The sequence below is a fragment of the Scyliorhinus torazame genome, unplaced genomic scaffold (assembly GCF_047496885.1).
Source record: "Scyliorhinus torazame isolate Kashiwa2021f unplaced genomic scaffold, sScyTor2.1 scaffold_1273, whole genome shotgun sequence".
NCBI lineage: Eukaryota > Metazoa > Chordata > Chondrichthyes > Carcharhiniformes > Scyliorhinidae > Scyliorhinus > Scyliorhinus torazame.
In genome coordinates, this window is record NW_027309000.1 from 35,640 (window position 1) to 57,275 (window position 21,636).

Sequence of the window (21,636 nt, forward strand, 5' to 3'; positions counted from 1 at the left end):
TGTCCCTATTTTGCTAACAGTCTGCATCCCCTCCCCTTGTCAAATTAGTTTAAACTCCTCCCAACAGCACCACCAAACCCGCCGGCAAGGATGTTAGGCTCGCTCTGGTTCAGATGTAGACCGTCCCGCTTGTACAGGTCCCATCTTCCCCAGAAACGTCCCAGTGGTCCAAGAATCTAAAATCCTCCCTTCTGCACCAACTCTTATGGCACATATCTGCGCCATCCTCCTATTTCAGTGCTCACTGGCATATGACACTGGGAGTAATCCCAAGAATACAACCCAAGAGGTCCTGCCTTTTAGTGTCCTGCCTAACTCCCTGAATTCTTGATGCAAGACCTCATCCCTTTCTACCTATGTCATTGGTACCAACATGTACCATGACCTCTGCCTTATCACCCTCCCACTTCAGGATGTCCTGCAGCCGCTCAGTGACCTTGGCACCAGGGAGGCAACACACCATCCTGGAGTCATGTTGCACAGTAGCACCGATCTGTTCCCCTAACTGTAGAATCCCCTATTACTATTGGTCTTCCTCTCTTTTCCCCCCTCCTGTAGCGAAAGGCTGCTTGTGCTGCCAGACGATTGGCTCTGGCTGAACTCCATGGAGGAACCAGCCTCCCAAATGGAATATTGATTTGCGAGCGATACCCCAGAAAACTCATGACTCTCTGCCTGTTTCTCTTGGACTGCCTGGTGATCACATTCCTTTCATTCCTCAAGTCCCTTCAGTTGAGGTGTGACCACCTCTCTAAACGTCCTATCCACAATGTTCTCAGACTTGCGGATGCTCCACAGTATCCCCAGCTGCTGTTCCAGCTCTGATACCTGAGCCTCCAGGAGCTGAAACTGGACACACTTCCTGCACACATGCTGGTCACAGGAACTGGAAATGTTCCCGGATTCCCTCATGGAGCAAGAGGAGCAAACCACGGCTTTGAGATCTCCTATCATGACTAACCCTTTAAATTTAAAACTTTAGAAGACTATTATATTTTTAAAAAAAATAATACAACTAAGTCCTTACCCTTGCTAAAACAATGACATACAATTTAATATAGTTTGAAAAATATCACCAGGGCTTACTCACCCATCAGATTCACTCTTTGTAAACTCACGGCTCATCTCGTGCTTTGTATAACTGAGGACAGGTAGGAAATGAAAGGAGCACCTCACTCCCTCCTCATCAAACTCCCTCCTCATCAAACTCCCACTTAAGCACTCTACTGCAGCCCAAAGTCAGCACTTTTATACTGTCTGAATCTAGCCTCTGAAAATTGGTTTAAGCCAGTTATCCAATTAACTAGTGGCAGCTGCAAGCAGAGCCTGTATGAACCCCGCTTTAAAGCTGGTCAAAACTCACCTTCTTCCATCCCAAACAACAACTTTAAGTTAATTACTAAATAGAAGACAAGACTTTCAATATAAATTATCCCTTAATTGACCCTTAATTTCCCTGAGTCACAAAACAGCAACTTAAGCACTCTACTGCAGACATTTTCAAAGTGGGAGTCACGACCCGCCGGTGGGTCGCGGGCGGGTATCGGGTTGGTCACTGAGCCAACCATCGCGGCGTTCCCGATCGTGGGAATTCACGCGCAACAGACGCAGCAGCCGGCTTTTAACCATGGTGGCCGCGACCAACTAAAGAAAAATGCAGGCGCACTGCGCATGCATGCCCGCTCATCAGTGCGCATGCGGCCCGGAAGTGTTGGGACCTGAACCCGGGGTCAAAGTGCAATAGCGGCATGGCGGCGGCTGATTGCGTGGTGATCACCGATGGTGAACAAGGCTCGATCTGTTTTGCATCCCTAAACATTACTCAAATGATCTGGAGAGAGTATATATTCCTCATGGTTTAATCAGGGACAGAACTGAACGTTGGGCAAGGGATATAATGAAAGCCATGGGAAATCATCACATCGTTGCTCTCTGTGAACTGAAGGGTGACTAAGTTTTTTGCTGCCCTTTAAGACTACATAAAAGCATTCAATCGAAACAGTGACCAGTCAATCCCAATGACCGTGGACTTCATCCACTTGAAGAGTTACTGTAATGATTAGTCAACAGGGGAGCTACTCCGTTTACGAACTGAGGTACGAAATCCACGCTTTCTTCCTCGAGAAATTGTCCTCTCTGGCTGATTCGTTTGCTGTTGAAACTTGGATGCTAACTATGTCTTACCTTGCAGACATCTTTTCATTCTAAATGAACTGAACCTCAAATTGCAAGGGAAGGATGATGACTGCTTTCGGTACTGTGAAGAAATCGCAGCTTTCCAAAAGTCATTGAAAGTTTGGCAATTGCGAGTGCAAAGCCAAAATTACTACATGTTCCCCACACTGCTATGACATATCGAAGAAAACAGCATTAGTAAGGAAACTGTAAATGGACTGGCAAGCCTGACTCCAAATGAAGCTGACTGAACTTCTGCACCTCAGCTTTGACAGCACATTAAAAACACGGCACAAGTCAATGAAACTGTCAGCATTCTGGAGTAGCATCTCCGAGAAATATCCGGAGCTGAGTAAAACAAGCATTTTGTTGCTTTTGTCCTTCACAACGAACTACATGTGAGGTTGGATTTTCCGTCCTGACAAAGATGAAGGCAGCACAAAGGAACCGGCTGAATCCTGCACCCGATACATGCATAGCCCTCTCCTCCTGTGAACCTGATTGGAGTGAGATCGTGAGGACCAAGCAGGCTCACCTTTCTCATTAAAGGTATGAGAAAATAGTGGTTTACGGAGGTCGGCCGGTGTGGGTCGCAAAGGTCGACCGGCGTAGGTCCCGAAGGTTGGCCGGTTGGTAACAATGGGTCCCTGGGAAAAAAGTTTGAAAACACTGCTCCACTGCAACCTGAAATCAGCACTTAAGTCTTGTATTTCTTCAAAATAACAAAAAGCAATGTTACTTTATTTTCAAAGTGTTTCCAAACTGGCCTAATGCATGTGGGTCTGATATGTTGATTACTCGGTCTGCTCACACAGGCCAGCAGTTCACCCTTGACCTTGCTGACTTGTATAGATCTTCCTCTAACAGGGGTAAGATGTGCAGCCGAACTGCCAAATGCAACTTCGCGCTAACTGCTTCTTTCATGAAATTCATTAACTTTAATTTGTTCAAAGGAAAAAGTAGTTTATGTCAAATCTAGTCCTTGGTACAGAGGGACAGTTTTGACATAATCAAATTACTGAGTCACAACACAGAGCAGAAGTGATTTATTTCTTTTTCCAGGTTGACCACAAGTAGGAAGTTTGCAACAGGTTTGATAAGCAAAGACCATAAGACATAGGATCATGAATAAGCTATAAATCCTAATGGGCCTCAAAGCAATAGCTTCTCCCTCCCAATTATACAATTTGAACTTATAAGGAAGAAGAATTGGAATCTATTTCCCAGGTACATTACTGATTCCCTATTAGTTGGTTTGGAGGTACACAAGTGATTAGAAAGACAAATGGAAGACAGGGATGCCCCCCCCCCCTCCCCACTGTTGTTCACACTATCTATAGAGCCATTGGCAATTGCTCTGAGAGCCTGAAGGGGCTGGTCCGGGGGGGGGGGGGGGGGGGGGGGGGGGGGTGGAGCAGAGTCTCGCTCTGTGCAGACAACCTGCTTCTGTATGTATCGGACCCAATAGAGGGGATGGAAGAAATCATGAGGATTCTAGGGGAGTTTGGCCGGTTTTCGGGGTATAAGCTAAATATGGGGAAAAGTGAGATGTTTGAGGTCCAGGCGAGGGGACAGGAGAGGCGATTGGGGGAGCTGCCGTTTAGATTAGTAGGGGGAAGCGTTAGGTACCTAGGCATTCAAGTGGCGCGGGAATGGGACCGGCTGCATAAATTAAATCTGGCCTGACTAGTAGACCAGATGAAGGACGATTTTCGGAGATGGGACGCGCTTCCGTTGTCACTGGCTGGGAGGGTGCAGACGGTGAAGATGGTCCTCCCGAGATTCCTGTTTGCATTTCAGTATCTCCCCATCTTTATTCCGCGGTCCTATTTTAAACGGGTCAACAAAGTGATCTCTGGCTTTGTTTGGGCGGGCAAGACCCCGCGAGTAACGAAGTCGGGGAGAGGGCGGGCTGGTGCTGCCAAATTTTAGTAACTCTTGCTGGGTAGCGAATATAGCCATGATCAGGAAGTGGGTGGTGGGGGAGGGTCGGCATGGGAGATTATGGACGCAGCTTCATGCAAGGGCACCAGTCTGGGGGCGTTGGTAACTGCGCCTCTGCCGTTCCCACCGGCACGGTACTCCGCCAGCCCCGTGGTGGTGGTGGCCCTGAGAGTCTGGGGGCAATGGAGGAGACATGTGGGAGCAGAGGGAGCATCGGTCTGGTCCCCAATCTGTAATATTCACCGGTTTGCCCCGGGAAGTATGGATGGAGGGTTCCGGATATGGCGGAGAGCAGGGATTGAGAGGATGGGGGACATGTTTGTAGAGGGGAGCTTTCCGAGTATGAGGGTGCTGGAGGAGAAGTTTGGGTTGGCGAGGGGAAACAAATTCAGGTATCTGCAGGTGCGGGACTTCCTACGTAAACAGGTGTAAACATTCCCGCTCCTATCGCTAAGGGGGATTCAGGACCGGGTAGTTTCCAGAGGGTGGGTAGGAGAAGGGAGCGTATCTGACATTTACAAGGAACTTATGGGGTCAGAGGAGAGGCAGACCGAGGAGCTGAAGCGCAAGTGGGAGGAGAGATAGAGGATGGTCTCTGGGCGGACGCGTTGAGTAGAGTCAATGCGTCCGCAACATGTGCCAGGCTCAGCCTGATACAATTCAAGGTCGTTCATCGGGTTCACATGACAGTGGCCCGGATGAGCAGATTCTTTGGGGTGGAAGATAGGTGTGCAAAATGTGCAGGAGGACCAGCGAACCATATCCACATGTTCTGGGCATGTCCAAAGATTAGGGGATTTTGGCAGGGGTTTGCAGATGTCATGTCCATGGTGTTAAAAACAAGGGTGGCACTGAGTCCAGAGGTGGCGATTTTTGGGGTGTCGGTGACAAATTGAGATTTCTTTACCCGTCAGTCTGGCCTCAATAAAACTCAAGATGGATTTGTAGGCATAGTATTATTTATTTATACCCGACTTGCAAGTCTGACTCGCTTCACAAAAACGCGGAACACAAGCAGCCTCCTGGGTATTTAGAATTTAGTGCTTTTGGAAACAAAGGAATCGCTACAAATACATTCAAATGGCATCAAGTTTCACATAAATGATTCCCATAGGTCATCCTATACCCCTCCTGACCTGGCCATACATCCTAATTGGCTCACTTCTTATTCCTTTCCCCTGGCCTCTTGTTACCCAGCATCCTTTTCTCCTCCCCCTCCTGTGCCATGTTTTATGAAATCCTTTGTCTGTGAACTCACTAGAATTAGGCCGGCCTACATCTACATTACTGTAACTAATATATTTAACCTAACTATTTTATATCACATTCGTCATTCCCTCCTTTTATCATTTCATGATAACCTATCTATTCAATCCGTAGCTACGGCCCCTCATCTAAAAAGATCTGTCGCTGCATTTCCAATTCCTGTTGTAGCCCCCCCTCATCCGCTGCACCCTCTCTTTACTTGCGCGTTTTTTGAATGCACACTCCTTTTCAAGATCTCCAGAGTTTTCTGGTTCCCCCTTCACTAATTGGAATTCCCATTTTAAGGGCATTTTCTTGCCAACTTGATAACATGATCTTATCTCTTTCCTCTTGACAATATTGTCTCCATAATCCAATTAATTCTTTTGCTTTCATACTTTGGCTCTTTGCCCAGATTTTTCCCTAAATTTTCTTAATGATGTCCAGGTCTTTAGTGGCCATTCGTCACCCAATTTGTTCCTTAAGGGTTGCTGACATTTTCCTAAAATCTCTCGCTTTATATGGATAAATATCACAATATTTGGAATGGCGTGCCTGGATCAGTGTGTTATCCAAGCAATTCCCCATAATCTCAAACTAGTCCTCAAGACTGCGTTTTTTCGCTACTACAGTCCAAGGATACAATTTTAGCTTAATCAACTATAGATTTAAAAATACTCATTGAAACAAACCCTCTCCTGAGGTCCCATCAGTTCACCAAAAACACACACACATGGAATTAAACCATCATTTTGATGTCCCATTAATTCCAAAACTAACCCAAAACCGAATCATCAATTATGAAATCCTATCAGTTAAATTTCTAATCCCCAGACTGCCCTTCGATTCCGTCAAGACGATCTTTCCGTACCAACCGCGAGTGACCAGACTAATCAGACCATAAGAAGAGGGGAAAAATCAATGCGCGGTCATTTTCCAGCTATACATTGTGGGCCCTTTTCCACTTTCCTTGTCCAAAATCAGTCTAATTCTGATTTCGCGGTTGGTCAGAACCGTCTTGAGAAATCCCGGGTTTCCGGCACCAAATGACAAATTGAGATTTCTTTACCCGTCAGTCTGGCCTCAATAAAACTCTAGATGGATTTGTAGGCACAGGTCATCCTATACCCCTCCTGACCTGGCCATACATCCTAATTGGCTCACTTCTTATTCCTTTCCCCTGGTCTCTTATTACCCAGCATCCTTTTCTCCTCCTCCACTAGACACCCCTCCCCCTCCCATGCTTTCTGAAATCCTTTGTCTGTGAACTCACTAGAATTAGACCGGTCTACATCTACATTACTGTAACTAATATATTTAACCTAACTATTTTATATCACATTCGTCATCGGAAGACCCGGGAATCCAGGAGGAGAAATAGGCAGACGTTCTAGCCTTTGTTTCCCTGGTAGCCCGGAGACAGATACCACTAGCTTGGAGCGACTCAAAGCCCCCGAAGTTGGAGACCTGGCTATCGGACATGGCTAGCTTTCTCTGTTTGGAGAAAATCAAGTTCGCCTTGAGAGGGTCACTGTTAGGGTTCGCCCGGAGGTAGCAACCATTTGTTGACTTCTTCGCGGAAAATTAATCGTCAGCAGAAGGGGGGGGGGGGGGGAGAGGTGTTGTTAATTTAGCTTAGAGTAGGGGGTTAATAAAGGTGGGACCTGTAAGGGAGGGAGACGGCTTTTGCACAATGTTTATAGTTTCATGTACATTGTTTATTTTGTTGTTGTTATAGTACCAAAAATACCTCAATAAAATGTTTATTAAAGAAAAGAAAGACAAATTGAATATTGGCATTTATTGTATGGGGAATCAAGTAATTTTTTATTCATTCATAGGATGTTGTCCCTCTGTACTAAGTTTCATTGACTTGTACCGTGTTTTTAATGTGGGATGTACCCATCCCTAATTACCTTTGAGCTAAATGGCCAACCAGAGGGTCCCACATTGTTGTGGAGCTGCAGTTATGTGTTAGCCACAGTGAAAAAGTAGGGAAGTGTTGCTGTAGCTGTACAGGTCTTTAGGTAGACCACATTTGGATTAGATTCATAGACGTTTACAGCACAGAAGGAGTTCACAATGGTCAACAACAAGATATGACTACACTAATCCCATTTTCCAGCGCTTGGCTCATAGACTTGGACGTTATGGCAGCGCAAGTGAATATCTAAATACTTAAATGTTACTAGAGTTTCTGACTCAACCACCCTTTCAGGCACTGACTTCCAGACTCCCACCACCCTCTGGGTGAAAAAGTTTCCCCATACTCCCCCTTAGCTTTCTGCCCCTTGCCTCTTACTGTGTACAGTTTTGGTCTCCTTAAAGGATATAATTGCATTAGTAGTTCAGAGAAGATTCACTTGATTGATTCTCAGGATGGAGATTATTTTATGAGGAAAGGTTGAGCAGGTTGGGCCTACATCTATTGAGAGTTTAGAAGAATGAGAGGTGATTTTATTGAAACATACAAGATCCTGAGTCGGCTTGACAGGGTGGATGTTGAGGGAATATTTCCTCCTTGTGGGGGGAGTCTAGAACTATGGAATTCAGTTTAAAAATTAGGGGGTCTTCCATTTAAGGCTGAGACGAAGAGAATTCTCTTCCCCAGAAAGCAATGGAGGTTGGATTGTTTAATACATTGAAGGCTGAGTTAGTGCAGAAGAGACTTTAGTTGGCGGATTAGTTGCCTTAATTCCCTGTATTCATTTTAACCAGCTGCTTGACTATATTTCATGGAAATAGGCACTTGGCAAAGCATGATGAATATATTAGCCTTATTTCAGTCAAGAAGTTCTGTATGTAATAGGCAGAAGGTCAGACCATGTAAACAAGTGCACAGCTGCACATTGTTGCTGACAGCAGACAATTATTATTTTCCTTAGACTAGGAATCCAAGGCCTGTTGTTTAACACTGCTCACTTTTCTGTCTCTGGGCTTATCAAAGGAATGCCTCATTTTTCTAAATATTGCTTATTGTACCATATAAATTACTGCCTTACCTTTTGTAAAGTGGGGACAATTAGAAGGACTGTGGTCACTCTAACTCCCTCCACGAAATTCATGTACCAATAAAGGGCCTTTGGCGAAAACTCAAAGTACTGGTATGTATTTCCTCAACAGTTAGATAGAGTTTTGACCAGAAAGGAAGTCAAGGGTTATGGGGGTCAGACAGGAAAAGTGCGGTTAAACCCACAATCAGATCAGCAATGATCTTATTGAATAGCTGAGCAGGCTCAAGGAGTTAAGTGGCCTACTCCTGCTCCAATTATAGTGTTCTCCCCACAGATACTGCTTGACCTCTTCAGTATTTCCAGCATTTATGATTTTGTTTCAGGTATCCAGTATCTGCTTTATGATTAATTTTTCACTAAGTTTTTTTTAAGATGTTGTGGAGATTTGTTTCATGCATTTGCTGAAAAATACCATTTTACCCTCTGCTTGTGTGGTGGAATGCTTTACAAATAGTGCTAGTTTGAAGAACCAAATGGAACATCCCTGCAATAACATTGCTACACAACTCTATAAGCTCAAAAATGTATACACAATGAGATGAAGGCTGCAAAGTATTCTGCTTCTGCTGCTATGTAGTGCATCAGTGTTTTAATGCAACTGACTTTACTGAAAGTATAGAAAACACGCAGAACCTTTATTTATTCAGAATCTTAAAGGTAATCTTTCTATTCGATATTTGCAGCTGATAAAATTATTAATTTAATAAGGTGTATTAACTCCCATTATTTGTCAGTAAATGTTAAGCAGCTTCCAACCAACAATTGTGGGCCATTCTTCTGAATATCTTTCCACTACTGTGAAACAGCTGTATTTCTTTTTAAGGGGAAAACTAGCGTGGCCAATCCGCCTACCCTGCACATCTTTGGGTTGTGGGGGTGAGACCCACGTGGACACGGGGAGAATGGGCAAAATCCATATGGACACTGACCCGGGACTGGGATCCAACTGGGTCCTTGGTGCCTTGAGGCAGCAGTGCTAACCACTGCGCAACCATGCTGCCCTCGACACAGCTGTATTATACAAAAATTATACTACATTATGAATAGCAAGAAAAAAGACGACTCTTATTTAAGACTTAAAATGCAACATCATAGAAATAGAAGAATGGACAGGACTATGGTTGCCCGAAGTTGCCTTGCCCTGCTGCACTTCCGGACAAAATTTTACCAGGCCTGACTGGCAGCCTAGTAGATTGTTCTACCGGAGGGAGGTGATCAATATTGCCAACTACAGGTCCACATTCATGACCTGCCGGCAGCTGCATGGACATGGCACCCCTGCGGTTTGGGAGAGGTGGTGTGGATGGCATCTAAATTTAGAGGCTCCATGGCCCAGGGAAAGTGTGTCCCTGGGGGGGGGGGAAAGCCACTATCATGGCCCCAACGCCACTACTAAGGAAGTTTTCTTTCTGATGATTTAGGTCAGACTGCCTTGCCCCAGCAGAGAAAGTAATTATCAAACTCCACTGCCAGGTTATCTCAAAATAGAGGCACCCTCTCACCTCTCTTAGGGGCACTGCCGGGGCTACAGGGCTGCCAGCCCTCTGATTATTTTTTTACCTTTGGTTTGCTCTTGGGATGGGGGCATCGCTGGCAAAGCCAGCATTTATGGTACATCTCTGATTGATTGTGTTTGCGAAGGTGCTGTGAGCTGCCTTCTTGAATCACTGAAGTCCATGTGGTGCAGTTATACCTTCGGTGCTGTTAGTAAGGGTTTTTAACCCAGTGACATGAATGAATGATGAAATAGTTTCAAGTCAGAAAGGCAATACACTTGGAGTGAAACTTGCAGGTTGTGGTGCAGTTTCTGCTGCCTTTGGTCTTCTAGGTAGTAGAAATTGTGGGTGTGGAAGAAGTCAAAGGGGTCATGGAAAGTCGCTGAGTGCATCTTGGAGACAGTACACACTATTACTATTGTGTGCTAGTGGTGGAGAGTGCGAATGTTTAAGTAATAGACGGCGTGCCAATTAAGCAGGCTGCTTTACCATGGAAGGCGTTGAGCTTCAGAAATGTTGCTGGAGCTGCGCTCCATAGAATCCCTACAGTGCAGAAGGAGGCCATTGAGTGTATCGACCCTCTAAAAGAGCACTCTACTTAGGTCCACTCCCCCACCCTATCCTCATAACCTTGAGCATTAATCATGGCCAATCCACCTAGCCGGCACATTTTTGGACTGAGAGAGAGACCTGGAGCACCTGGAGAAAACCCACACAGACACGGGAGAACATGCAAGCTCCACACAGTCACCCAAGGCTGGAATCGAACCCGGGCCCCTGGTGCTGTGAGGCAGCAGTGCTAACCACTGTGCCATGCCGCACTTATTCAGGCAAGCACAAAATATTCAATCTCGCTCCTGACTTGTGCCTTTGGACAGGCATTGGGGAGTCAGGAGGAGAGTTACACAGCACAGAATTCCCAGCTATGACTTGCTGTTATAGTCATAGTATTTATATGGTTGGTCCAGCTCAGTTTCTGGTTAGTGGTAACACATGATATTGATGGTGGGGAATTCAGTGATGGCAATGCTGTTTAACATCATGGGGAAATGATTAGCTTCTATCTTATTGGAGGTGATCATTGATTGACATTTCTGTGGCATGAATGTTATTTGCCACTTAGCAGCCCAAGCCTAAATGTTGAAATTGAAGTGTTCAGTACCATTTACAATTATCATCAAACATCTCTACTTTTGACTTTACGATGGAGTGAAGATCATTTATGTTAGGTCTGCTTCCAACCACTGGGGTCTTCTTTCTTCTTTCTATTGACTGCAGTTTTGCTATGGCTCCTTTGTTATTGCAAATGTATAGGGTGTTGGTGAGACCACATCTGGAGTTGTGTGTCCAGTTTTGTTCTCCTTATTTGAGAAAGGATGTGGTGGCATTGGAGACAGTTCAGAGGAGATTCACCAGATTCCAGGGATGAAAGGGTTGACATATGAAGAGAGATTAAACAGTTTGTTTTATACTTGCTGGAGTTTCGAAGGCTGAGAGGGGATCTGATCGAGATGTAACATAGACCAAATGTTCCCCCTTGTGGGGAAATCTAGAACGAGGTGACACGGATATAGGTTGAAAGGCGGTAGATTTATAACTGAGTTGAGGAAAAACTACTTCTCGCAGAGCGTGGTGAATTTGTGGAACTCGCTGACCCATAGTGCGGTGGAATCTGAGTCATTAAATGGTTTCAAGAAAGAGGTAGATAATTGTGTTAAAAAAACAGGTTGAAGAGATATGGGCAACAGGTGGGGTGGTGGATTTGAGACCAGGAAGTGATCAGCCGTGGTCTGATAGAATGGTGGAGCAGGCTCACAGGGCTGAATTGCCTACTTCTGCTCTTAATTCCTATGTTGTCTATGGTTGGACCAAGATTGTAATGAGGTCAGAAATTGAGCGGCCCTGGCAGAACCCATAGTGAGCATGTGAGCAAGTTGTTGCTGAGTAAGTGCTGCTTGGTAGCACTGTTGGTGACACCTTCCATTACTTTGATGATTGAGAGCAGACAGATGATGCAGTAAATGGGCAGACTGGATTTGTTCCTCTTTTTATGGACAAGATATACTTTTACAAATTTCAACATTGTTAGTTAGATGCTTTTCCTGTAACTGTACTGGGACAACTTGGTTAAGGTACAGCTAGTTCTGGGGCACAAGTCTTTATTATTCCAGCTGGGATCGTAGAATCCCTAGATTGCAGGAGGCCATCCCTAGATTGCAGGAGGCCATTCAGCCCATCGAATCTGCACCAACCCTTTGAAAGACCCTATCCAGGCCCAATCCCCGTAACTCCACCTAGGGACAATGTAACATAGCCAAACCACCTAACCTACACATCTTTGGACTGTGGGAGGAAACCTGGGCATCTGGAGGAAAGAATGTGAAAACTACACACAGTCACCCGAAGTTGGAATTAAACCCGGGTCTCTGGCGATGTGAGGCAACAGTGATAACCACTGTGCCATTGTGCAGCCAATCCATTGCTTTTTGAAATGATGTGGAATGATTCTAATTGCCTGAAGACTTGCACTATGATTCTGGGGACTCGGGTGGAGACCAGGATGGATTATCCAGTCAGCACTTCCGGCTGCAAATGGTTGCAAATGCTTCAGTCCTGTCTTTTGCACTGACGTGCTGGGAAGCATCCTTAATTGGACCCAATGGGGCCCAAACTAAATGCTGGTTTTGTTTGTTTCATAACCTTTTGCACCTTTGTGTTCCTTCCAAGGTTTTGTCAACTACTGATAACTTCATTGAAGTCTACTTGTGACAATAAGCAATTACTATTGTTCACACACATTTTATATATATATATATATATATATATATATATTCTACCCAGTATGTACAGTTTATCCCAACTCCCACTGCTAGTTCCAGCTCTTAGCTTGATAGTCAGCACTAGCAAAATTTTAATTACTGGTTGTTGGTAGCTGGGAGATTGTGATTGAGTTCATGTTGCTATTCTCGGAATACATTTTCTGTCTCACCCGTCATATTTTATTAGAAATTGAGAAAAAAATTGAAAATAAATAGAAGGCAATGTGTTTAAGTAGCCTTAGATTAGCACAATCTCATACATACTTGTTCTCCAGTCTCTCTTTGTATTTCAATCTTCTCTTTTATATCCAATCTGCTGTGCAAAAATAAGTGACATTCACTTTAATTATTTGCACAATAAACCTTTTCTATAAACTTCATTATTAATTGTAGATCTACGTTTGCGTTTTACTCTTTTTAACTGCTTTTTGCTCATGTACTGTAGCTTCAATTTCCCAACAAAGATTTTTGGTGAAATTAATCATTTCCACAAACATCCTGAATCATACTGTACAATCAAAGATTTTCAACAGAAAGGATTTATTCAGGATTAACAAAAGAGAAACAACTGTGGAAAGATATAAACTGCTGATGCAAATGACTTGGTTTTAAATCCTAGTTGTTATTGAGGTCTGGTGTAATTGAACAAGTCGATCTGGAATATCTGAGCTGGTACCTAAAGTCTCACTTTTAATCCCACTGATCAAAAACTCTTTTCCATTCTCATATTTTCAAACCTTTGCTTCCTAGAAGGTACAAATTGTCTAACTTTGTAAGTTTCCTTTACACTCCTTTCACCCTTGAATACTTTCCGACTGATTAATTTAGAAACAAACCTGTTTTCTTCCCCCAAATAAACCATTTAAAAACATTGATTTCTGCTACAGGGGAAAAAGGAAACAGTTGTATAAATATGGCTAACTTTGCAAACCAGGGGACACATTACCCACAAACAATAGAAACATATTCTGTTTTTATAGGGAGAAAATTACTTCTCCATTGTATCTGGTTGTGGCCGATATTCCCCAGACAGTGAAAATGTTTTGCTGTGTGTGATCAGTGACAACTCCATTTACTATTTTAAATCCTTGATTTCCATGGAGGAAGCTTTAATTCCTCCGACAGGTGAGATGGGGTCAGGAAAGTTAAACTTGAGAAAATCTTAAGCCGAGGGCGCAATCCAACGGCCACGCAGCACCGGAAAAGCAACTGGCCGCAACACAGCATGGCCGGTGAAAGTGGGGAGACTCCGCTCCCGGGATCTACCCGGCTCGCCATGCGATGTGAATCCTGCCCACTGTGGGCGGGATTACTTTTTGGCAGTAAGCGTCACTCTAATGTTCAGATGGGGCCAGACAGGACGGCATTAGTGGGGGTCTCCCAGGGGATCAGAGGCCTCCAGCTGCACGCCCTGGCACTGGTGCCTCCTGGACACCCTGGCAGTGCCACCTGGGTGCCAACCTGGCAATCGGGCCAGGGATGCCCGGCATGGGTGTTGAAGGACCAGGGACTCTAGCATAGTGCGTTCAGGCTGGGGGGATGTCGGGGATTGTTTTGGAGGCCTCAGTGATCGGAATGTCATTTGGGGAGTTCCGATGAGCGAAGCTCCCCACTGTACAAAATGGAACTATGCGTGGCCTTGGCTGTGCGTTTCCTGTTCAGGCCCCTTATACAACGCAAGTCGCGTTTTAATAGCCATGTGTTTCTTGGCACTGCGAGCACTGGGAAACACGCGGCTAAACGCATTCGCTGGGGAACTTTGGGCGCAATTCTCCCATCGGGAGTCTAAGTGAAAAAACCGGAGTGTTTCACTCCTGCGTCGGAGCCCGCTCCCAGCCCCCTAGGGGGAGAGAATTCCGCTCCCTGTTCCCTTTTGGGAGAATCATGCCCAAAGTCTCCCGAACACGTTGCGCACTTGCCTATTTCTGGTATAACCACAGCACATTTGGTGGTACCCGAGTGACTTACTCTAAAAAGGGACCTCAGTCATGTCAATCTGTTAGTGAAGCTGTGTTCCTCAATTTGGGGAACTATTTAAATTCAAAGGCTGTGGATTAGGTTTCCCAAGGTCTGAAAAGTCAGCAGCTGAAGGGAGGTGAGAATTGCCAGATCCAGCAACCAGGTGTATTTCTTGCACTTGTCATCTAGGAGGTGCAGAATTGCTTTTTTCAGCCACTCAATAACATTCCATAATGTCCCATTCCACCTCTTATGCAGAGATCTCGTGCCTATTTGCAGCAGAAAACCAATTCAAAATCAGCAAAAGATCAAAACTGAAAGCACCTTGCATGCATGGTCCTTTCTTTCCAATACTGCATGGAGTTGAAAATGAAAGGCTCAAAATAAACTTAAGTACACGTGGCAAATAAAGGTAGATTTACATTAAAATATATTTTATTCAAGGTTTTTGGCCAAACATAACAGTACGTAGTGTTTCTTTTACACAACAATAAAGCAATATAAATAACAGTGGCCAGTTTTAAACAAATAAATAAATAATATATAAACAGAAACAAAAACCAAACTAAATGGCAACTGCCTTGTCCAAAATAAATACTCTCCAAAAATACAATCCAACAATCCAATATACAATTACCTATAACAAATACCTATACATATTATACATATACAATAACATCTCACAGTCCGTTCGATTCCTCCCCCCTCCCCTCCCCCCTGGGTTGCTGCTGTTGTCTTCTTCTTTTCCATTCCCTCTATCTTTCTGTGAGGTAATCGACGAATGGTTGCCACCGCCTGGTGAACCCCTGAGCCGAACCCCTTAACACGAACTTAATCCGTTCTAACTTTATGAACCCTGCCATGTCGTTTATCCAGGTCTCCACACCCGGGGGTTTGGCTTCCTTCCACATTAACAATATCCTGCGCCGGGCTAAGAGGGACGCAAAGGCCAACACGTCAGCCTCTCTCGCCTCCTGCACTCCCGGCTCTTCTGCAACCCCAAATATAGCCAACCCCCAGCTTGGTTCGACCCGGACCCCCACCACCTTCGAAAGCACCTTTGCCACCCCCACCCAGAACCCCGGGCATGACCAGAACATGTGGCTGTGATTCGCTGGGCCTCTCGAGCATCTCGCACACCTATCCTCTACCCCCAAAAATTTACTAAGCCGTGCTCCAGTCATATGCGCCCTGTGTAACACCTTAAATTGTATCAGGCTTAGCCTGGCACACGAGGACGATGAGTTTACCCTACATAGGGCATCAGCCCACAGCCCCTCCTCAATCTCCTCCCCCAGCTCTTCTTCCCATTTCCCTTTCAGCTCATTTACCATGATCTCCCCCTCGTCCCTCATTTCCCTGTATATGTCCGACACCTTACTATCCCCCACCCATGTCTCTGAGATCACTCTATCCTGCACCTACTGCGTCGGGAGCTGCGGGAATTCCCTCACCTGTTGCCTCGCAAAAGCCCTCAATTGCATGTACCGAAATGCATTCCCTTGGGGCAACCCATATTTTTCCGTCAGCGCTCCCAGACTCGCAAACGTCCCATCTACAAACAGATCTCTCAGTTGTACTAGCCCAGCTCTTTGCCATGCTCCAAATCCCCCATCCATTCTCCCCGGAACGAACCTATGATTGTTTCTTATCGGGGACCGCACCGAAGCTCCCGTCCTTCCCCCTATGCCGTCTCCACTGCCCCCAAATTTTCAATGTAGCCACCACCACCGGGCTTGTGGTGTATTTCTTTGGTGAGAACGGCAACGGTGCCGTCACCATTGCTTGTAGGCTAGTCCCCCTGCAGGACGCCCTCTCCAATCTCTTCCACGCCGCTCCCTCCCCTTCTCCCATCCACTTACACACCATTGAAACATTGGCGGCCCAGTAGTACTCACTTAGGCTCGGTAGTGCCAGCCCCCCCCTGTCCCTACTACGCTGCAAGAATCCCCTCCTCACTCTCGGGGTCTTCCCAGCCCACACAAAACTCATAATACTCTTCTCGATTGTTTTGAAAAAAGCCTTCGTGATCACCACCGGGAGGCACTGAAACACAAAAAGGAATCTCGGGAGGACCACCATTTTAACAGCCTGCACCCTACCTGCCAATGACAGGGACACCATGTCCCATCTCTTAAAGTCCTCCTCCATCTGTTCCACCAACCGCGTTAAATTAACCCTGTGTAATGTACCCCAATTCTTGGCTATCTGGATCCCCAAGTACCGGAAGTCCCTTGTTACCTTCCTCAACGGTAAATCCTCTATCTCTCTGCTCTGCTCCCCTGGATGCACCACAAACAACTCACTTTTCCCCATGTTCAGTTTATACCCTGAAAAATCCCCAAACTCAAAGTATCCGCATTATCTCTGGCATCCCCCTCCGCCGGGTCCGCCACATATAGCAACAAATCATCCGCATACAGAGATACCCGGTGTTCTTCCCCCCCCCCCCCCCCCCCCCCCCCGAGTACTCCCCTCCACTTCCTGGAACCCCTCAATGCTATGGCCAGGGGTTCAAACGCCAGTGCAAACAATAACGGGGACAGAGGACATCCCTGCCTCGTCCCTCTATGGAGCCGAAAATAGTCAGATCCCCGTCCATTTGTGACCACGCTCGCCATCGGGGCCCTATACAGCAACTGTACCCACTTGATATACCCAAAACCAAATCTCCTCAGCACCTCCCACAAATAATCCCACTCTACTCTATCAAATGCTTTCTCGGCATCCATCGCCACCACTATCTCCGCTTCCCCCTCTGGTGGGGGCATCATCATTACCCCTAGCAGCCTCCATATATTTGTATTCAGCTGTCTCCCCTTCACAAACCCAGTTTGGTCCTCATGAACCACCCCCGGGACACAATCCTCTATCTTCATTGCCATTACCTTGGCCAGAATCTTAGCGTCCACATTCAGGAGGGAAATGGGCCTGTAGGACCCGCATTGCAGCGGGTCTTTTTCCTTCTTTAGGAGGAGCGATATCGTTGCCTCTGACATAGTCGGGGGCAGCTGCCCCCTTTCCCTCGCCTCATTAAAGGTTCTCATCAGTAGCGGGGCCGCAAGTCCATATATTTCCTATAGAATTCAACTGGGAATCCGTCTGGTCTCAGGGCCTTCCCCGCCTGCATGCTCCCAATCCCTTTCACCACTTCCTCCGTCTCAATCTGTGCTCCCAGTCCCACCCTCTCCTGCTCCTCCACCTTAGGAAATTCCAGCTGATCCAGAAAGCACATCATTCTCTCCTTCCCATCCGGGGGCTGAGCTTCATATAGTCTTTTGTAAAATGCCTTGAACACTCCATTCACTCTCTCCGCTCCCCGCTCCATCTCTCCCTCCTCATCTCTCACCCCCCCTATCTCCCTCGCTGCTCCCCTTTTCCTCAGTTGGTGGGCAGCAACCTGCTCGCCTTCTCCCCGTATTCGTACTGTACACCCTGTGCCTTCCTCCATTGTGCCTCTGCATTACCCGTAGTCAACAAGTCAAATTCTACATGTAGCCTTTGCCTTTCCCTGTACAGTCCCTCCTCCGGTGCCTCCGCATATTGTCTGTCCACCCTCAGAAGTTCTTTCAACAACCGCTCCCTTTCCCTACCCTCCTGCTTTCCTTTATGTGCCCTAATAGATATCAGCTCCCCTCTAACCACTGCCTTCAGCGCCTCCCAGACCACTCCCACCTGTACCTCCCCATTATCATTGAGTTCCAAGTGCCTTTCAATACACCCCCTCACCCTTAAGCACACCCCCTCATCTGCCAATAATCCCATGTCCATTCTCCAGGGTGGACGCTGTTGTTTTTCTTCCCCTATCTCCAGGTCCACCCAATGTGGAGCATGATCCGAAATGGCTATAGCCGTGTACTCCGTCCCCGTCACCTTTGGGATCAGTGCCCTTCCCAAAACAAAAAAATCTATTCGTGAATAAACTTTGTGGACATAGGAGAAAAACGAAAACTCCTTACTCCTAGGTCTACTAAATCTCCAGGGGTCTACTCCACCCATCTGCTCCATAAAGTCCTTAAGCACCCTAGCTGCAGCCAGCCTCCTTCCAGTCCTGGACCTCGATCTGTCCAGCCCTGGGTCCAGCACCGTTTTAAAATCTCCACCCATTACCAACTTCCCCACTTCTAGGTCCGGGATTCGTCCTAACATACGCCTCATAAAGTTGGCATCATCCCAGTTCGGGGCATACACGTTCACTAATACCACCGCCTCCCCTTGCAATTTGCCACTCACCATCACGTATCTGCCCCCACTATCCGCCACTATAGTCTTTGCCTCAAACATTACCCGCTTCCCCACTAGTATGGCCACCACCCTGTTTTTTGCGTCTAGCCCCGAATGAAACACCTGCCCCACCCATCCTTTGCGTAGTCTGACCTGGTCTATCAGCTTCAGATGTGTCTCCTGAAGCATAACCACATCTGCCTTAAGTTTCTTTCGGTGTGCGAGTACCCGTGCCCTCTTAATCGGCCCATTCAGCCCTCTCACATTCCACGTGATCAACCGGGTTGGGGGGCTCTTTACCCCCCCCCCCCCCTTTGACGACTAGCCATCTCCTTTTTTCAATCCAGCTCCTCACCCGGTTCCCACGTAGCCGTATCTCCCCCAAGCGGCGCCCCCCCCCCGCCCCGACCACCCCCCCCATACCAGCTCCCCCTTCTCCCCAGCAGCAGCCACCCAGTTAACCCCCCCCCCCCCGCCCCTGCTAGATCCCAAACTAGCGTAATTGCACCCTCCATGTTGTTCCCAGAAGTCAGCAAACTCTGGCCGACTTCGGCTCACACTGTGCGAGGCCCCCTCCTTCCTGCTTCCCTGTTCCCGCCATGATTACCATAGCGCGGGAACAAAGCCCGCGCTTCCCTTTTGGCCCCGCCCCCAATGGGCGGCGCCCTCAGCTCCTCATCCTCCCTCCTCCACGACATGGGGAGGAGAGAAAAGTTACAGGGTCGCAGGATTAACAACTTGGGAAGTCATCTCTTCCCTCTTTTTTCCCCCCTTCATCCCACATATTCACCCCCCCACTTTTTCCCAAACGTTCTTTTTATGGCCCGCTCACTCCAGTTTCTCCTCGACAATAAATGTCCACGCCTCATCTGCCGTTTCGAAGTAGTGGTGTTTCCCTTGATGTGTGACCCACAGTCTTGCCGGTTGCAGCATTCCAAATTTAATCTTCCGTTTGTGCAGCACCGCCTTGGCCCGATTAAAGCTTGCCCTCCTTCTCGCCACCTCCGCACTCCAATCTTGATATACGCGGATCACCGCGTTCTCCCACCTACTGCTCCGAGTTTTCTTTGCCCATCTGAGGACCATCTCTCTGTCCTTATATCGGAGAAATCTCACCACTATGGCTCGAGGAATTTCTCCAGCCCTCGGTCTTCGCGCCATAACTCGATAGGCTCCCTCCACCTCCAGCGGACCCGTCGGGGCCTCCGATCCCATTAACGAGTGCAGCATCGTGCTCACATATGCCCCGACGTCCGCCCCTTCTACACCTTCGGGAAGACCAAGAATCCTTAAATTCTTCCTCCTCGCATTGTTCTCCAGCACCTCCAGCCTTTCCACACACCTTTTGTGTTGTGCCTCGTGCATCTCCGTTTTCACCACCAGGCCCTGTATGTTGTCCTCATTCTCAGCAGCCTTTGCCTTCACGACCCGAAGCTCCTGTTCCTGGGTCTTTTGCTCCTCCTTTTAGCCCCTCAATCGCTTCTAATATCGGGGCCAACAGCTCCTTCTTCATCTCCTTTTTGAGTTCTTCCACGCAACGCCGCAGGAACTCTTGTTGGTCAGGGCCCCATATTAAACTGCCTCCTTCCGACGCCATCTTGCTTTGTGCCTGCCTTCCTGGCCGCTGCTCTTGAGGATCCGCAATCCGGCCACTTTCCTCTCTTTTTTCCATCCGTGTCCAGGGGGGATTCCCTTCTGGATTACAGCACAGTGTTTTTTGCCGTTAAAATTGCCGTTGGGGCTCCTATCAAGAGCCCAAAAGTCCGTTCCACCGGGAGCTGCCGAAACGTGCGACCTAGCTGGTCATCGCCGCACCCGGAAGTCGTAGATTTACATTAAACGTGACAGTCAGGCATGTTGGGATCAATTGAAAAAGAGGAAATTAAACCTTACTTTCTGAAAGTACAGGATGTGCATGCAATACCCAATGTGTTGTTGTTAAGGAGTCAGAGGAACTGAGCTGTACATAAAATTTTAATTTCAAAATAAGAGCTATTTGTACAACGGAGTGCCCACAATATGTATTAAATAAGTGTCCATTTCATAGAATTTACAGTGCAGAAGGAAGCCATTCGGCCCATTGAGTCTGTACTGCCTAACCTTTTGGACACAAAGGGCAATCCACCTAACCTGTACATGTTTGAACTGCGGGAGGAAACCGAAGCACCCGGATGAAACCCACAGATACTGGGAGAACGTGCAGACTCTGCATAGATAGTGACCCAAACTGTGAATCAAACCCAGATCCCTGGAGCTGTGATGAGCCAGCCATTTATTCCAACATGCTTGCATAAATTTATTTTAAAAAGTAGACATGTATAATTGTGTCGTTGGACGCAGAGAAGGTGTTCGATACGGTTGCGGGGGGATACTGGGGAAGTTTGGGTCCGGGCCTGGGTTTGTGCCATGAGTACAGTTGTTGTACAAGGCACCGTTGGCCAGTGTGTGAACTAACAACACAAACTCGGGGTCCTTGTATAGGGGGATGAGGTAGGGTTGTCCTACATCCCCATTGTTATTTGCGTTGGCGATTGAGCCATTAGCAATTGCTTTGGGGGCCTCATACAAGTGGCCAGGGATTGTAGGGCGAAGTGAAGCACAGGGTATCCTTGTATGCTGATTATCTTTTGTTGTATGTAAGGGGCATGGGCTGGATGATATTATGGGGACATTGGAGAGGTTTGATTCATTTTCGAGGTATAAGTTGAATGTTGGGATTTGGCCCCGTCAAGGGTGAGGGTGAGGGGGGGAGGAGGAGCT

General features: G+C 46.9%; 1 protein-coding gene across 1 annotated transcript in view; it reads right to left on the bottom strand.

Moving 5' to 3' along the window:
* LOC140407173 (uncharacterized) overlaps positions 1-13,190 on the bottom strand; it is a 44,382-nt gene extending 31,192 nt beyond the window's left edge. The window contains exons 1-2 of the mRNA XM_072494855.1: positions 13,093-13,190; positions 12,958-13,009 (exon numbers count right to left, since the gene is read on the bottom strand). Of these exons, the coding sequence (XP_072350956.1) occupies positions 12,958-13,009; positions 13,093-13,190 (150 nt within the window). The remainder of the gene's footprint in view (positions 1-12,957; positions 13,010-13,092) is intronic.
* Between the last annotated feature and the right edge of the window lie 8,446 nt (positions 13,191-21,636).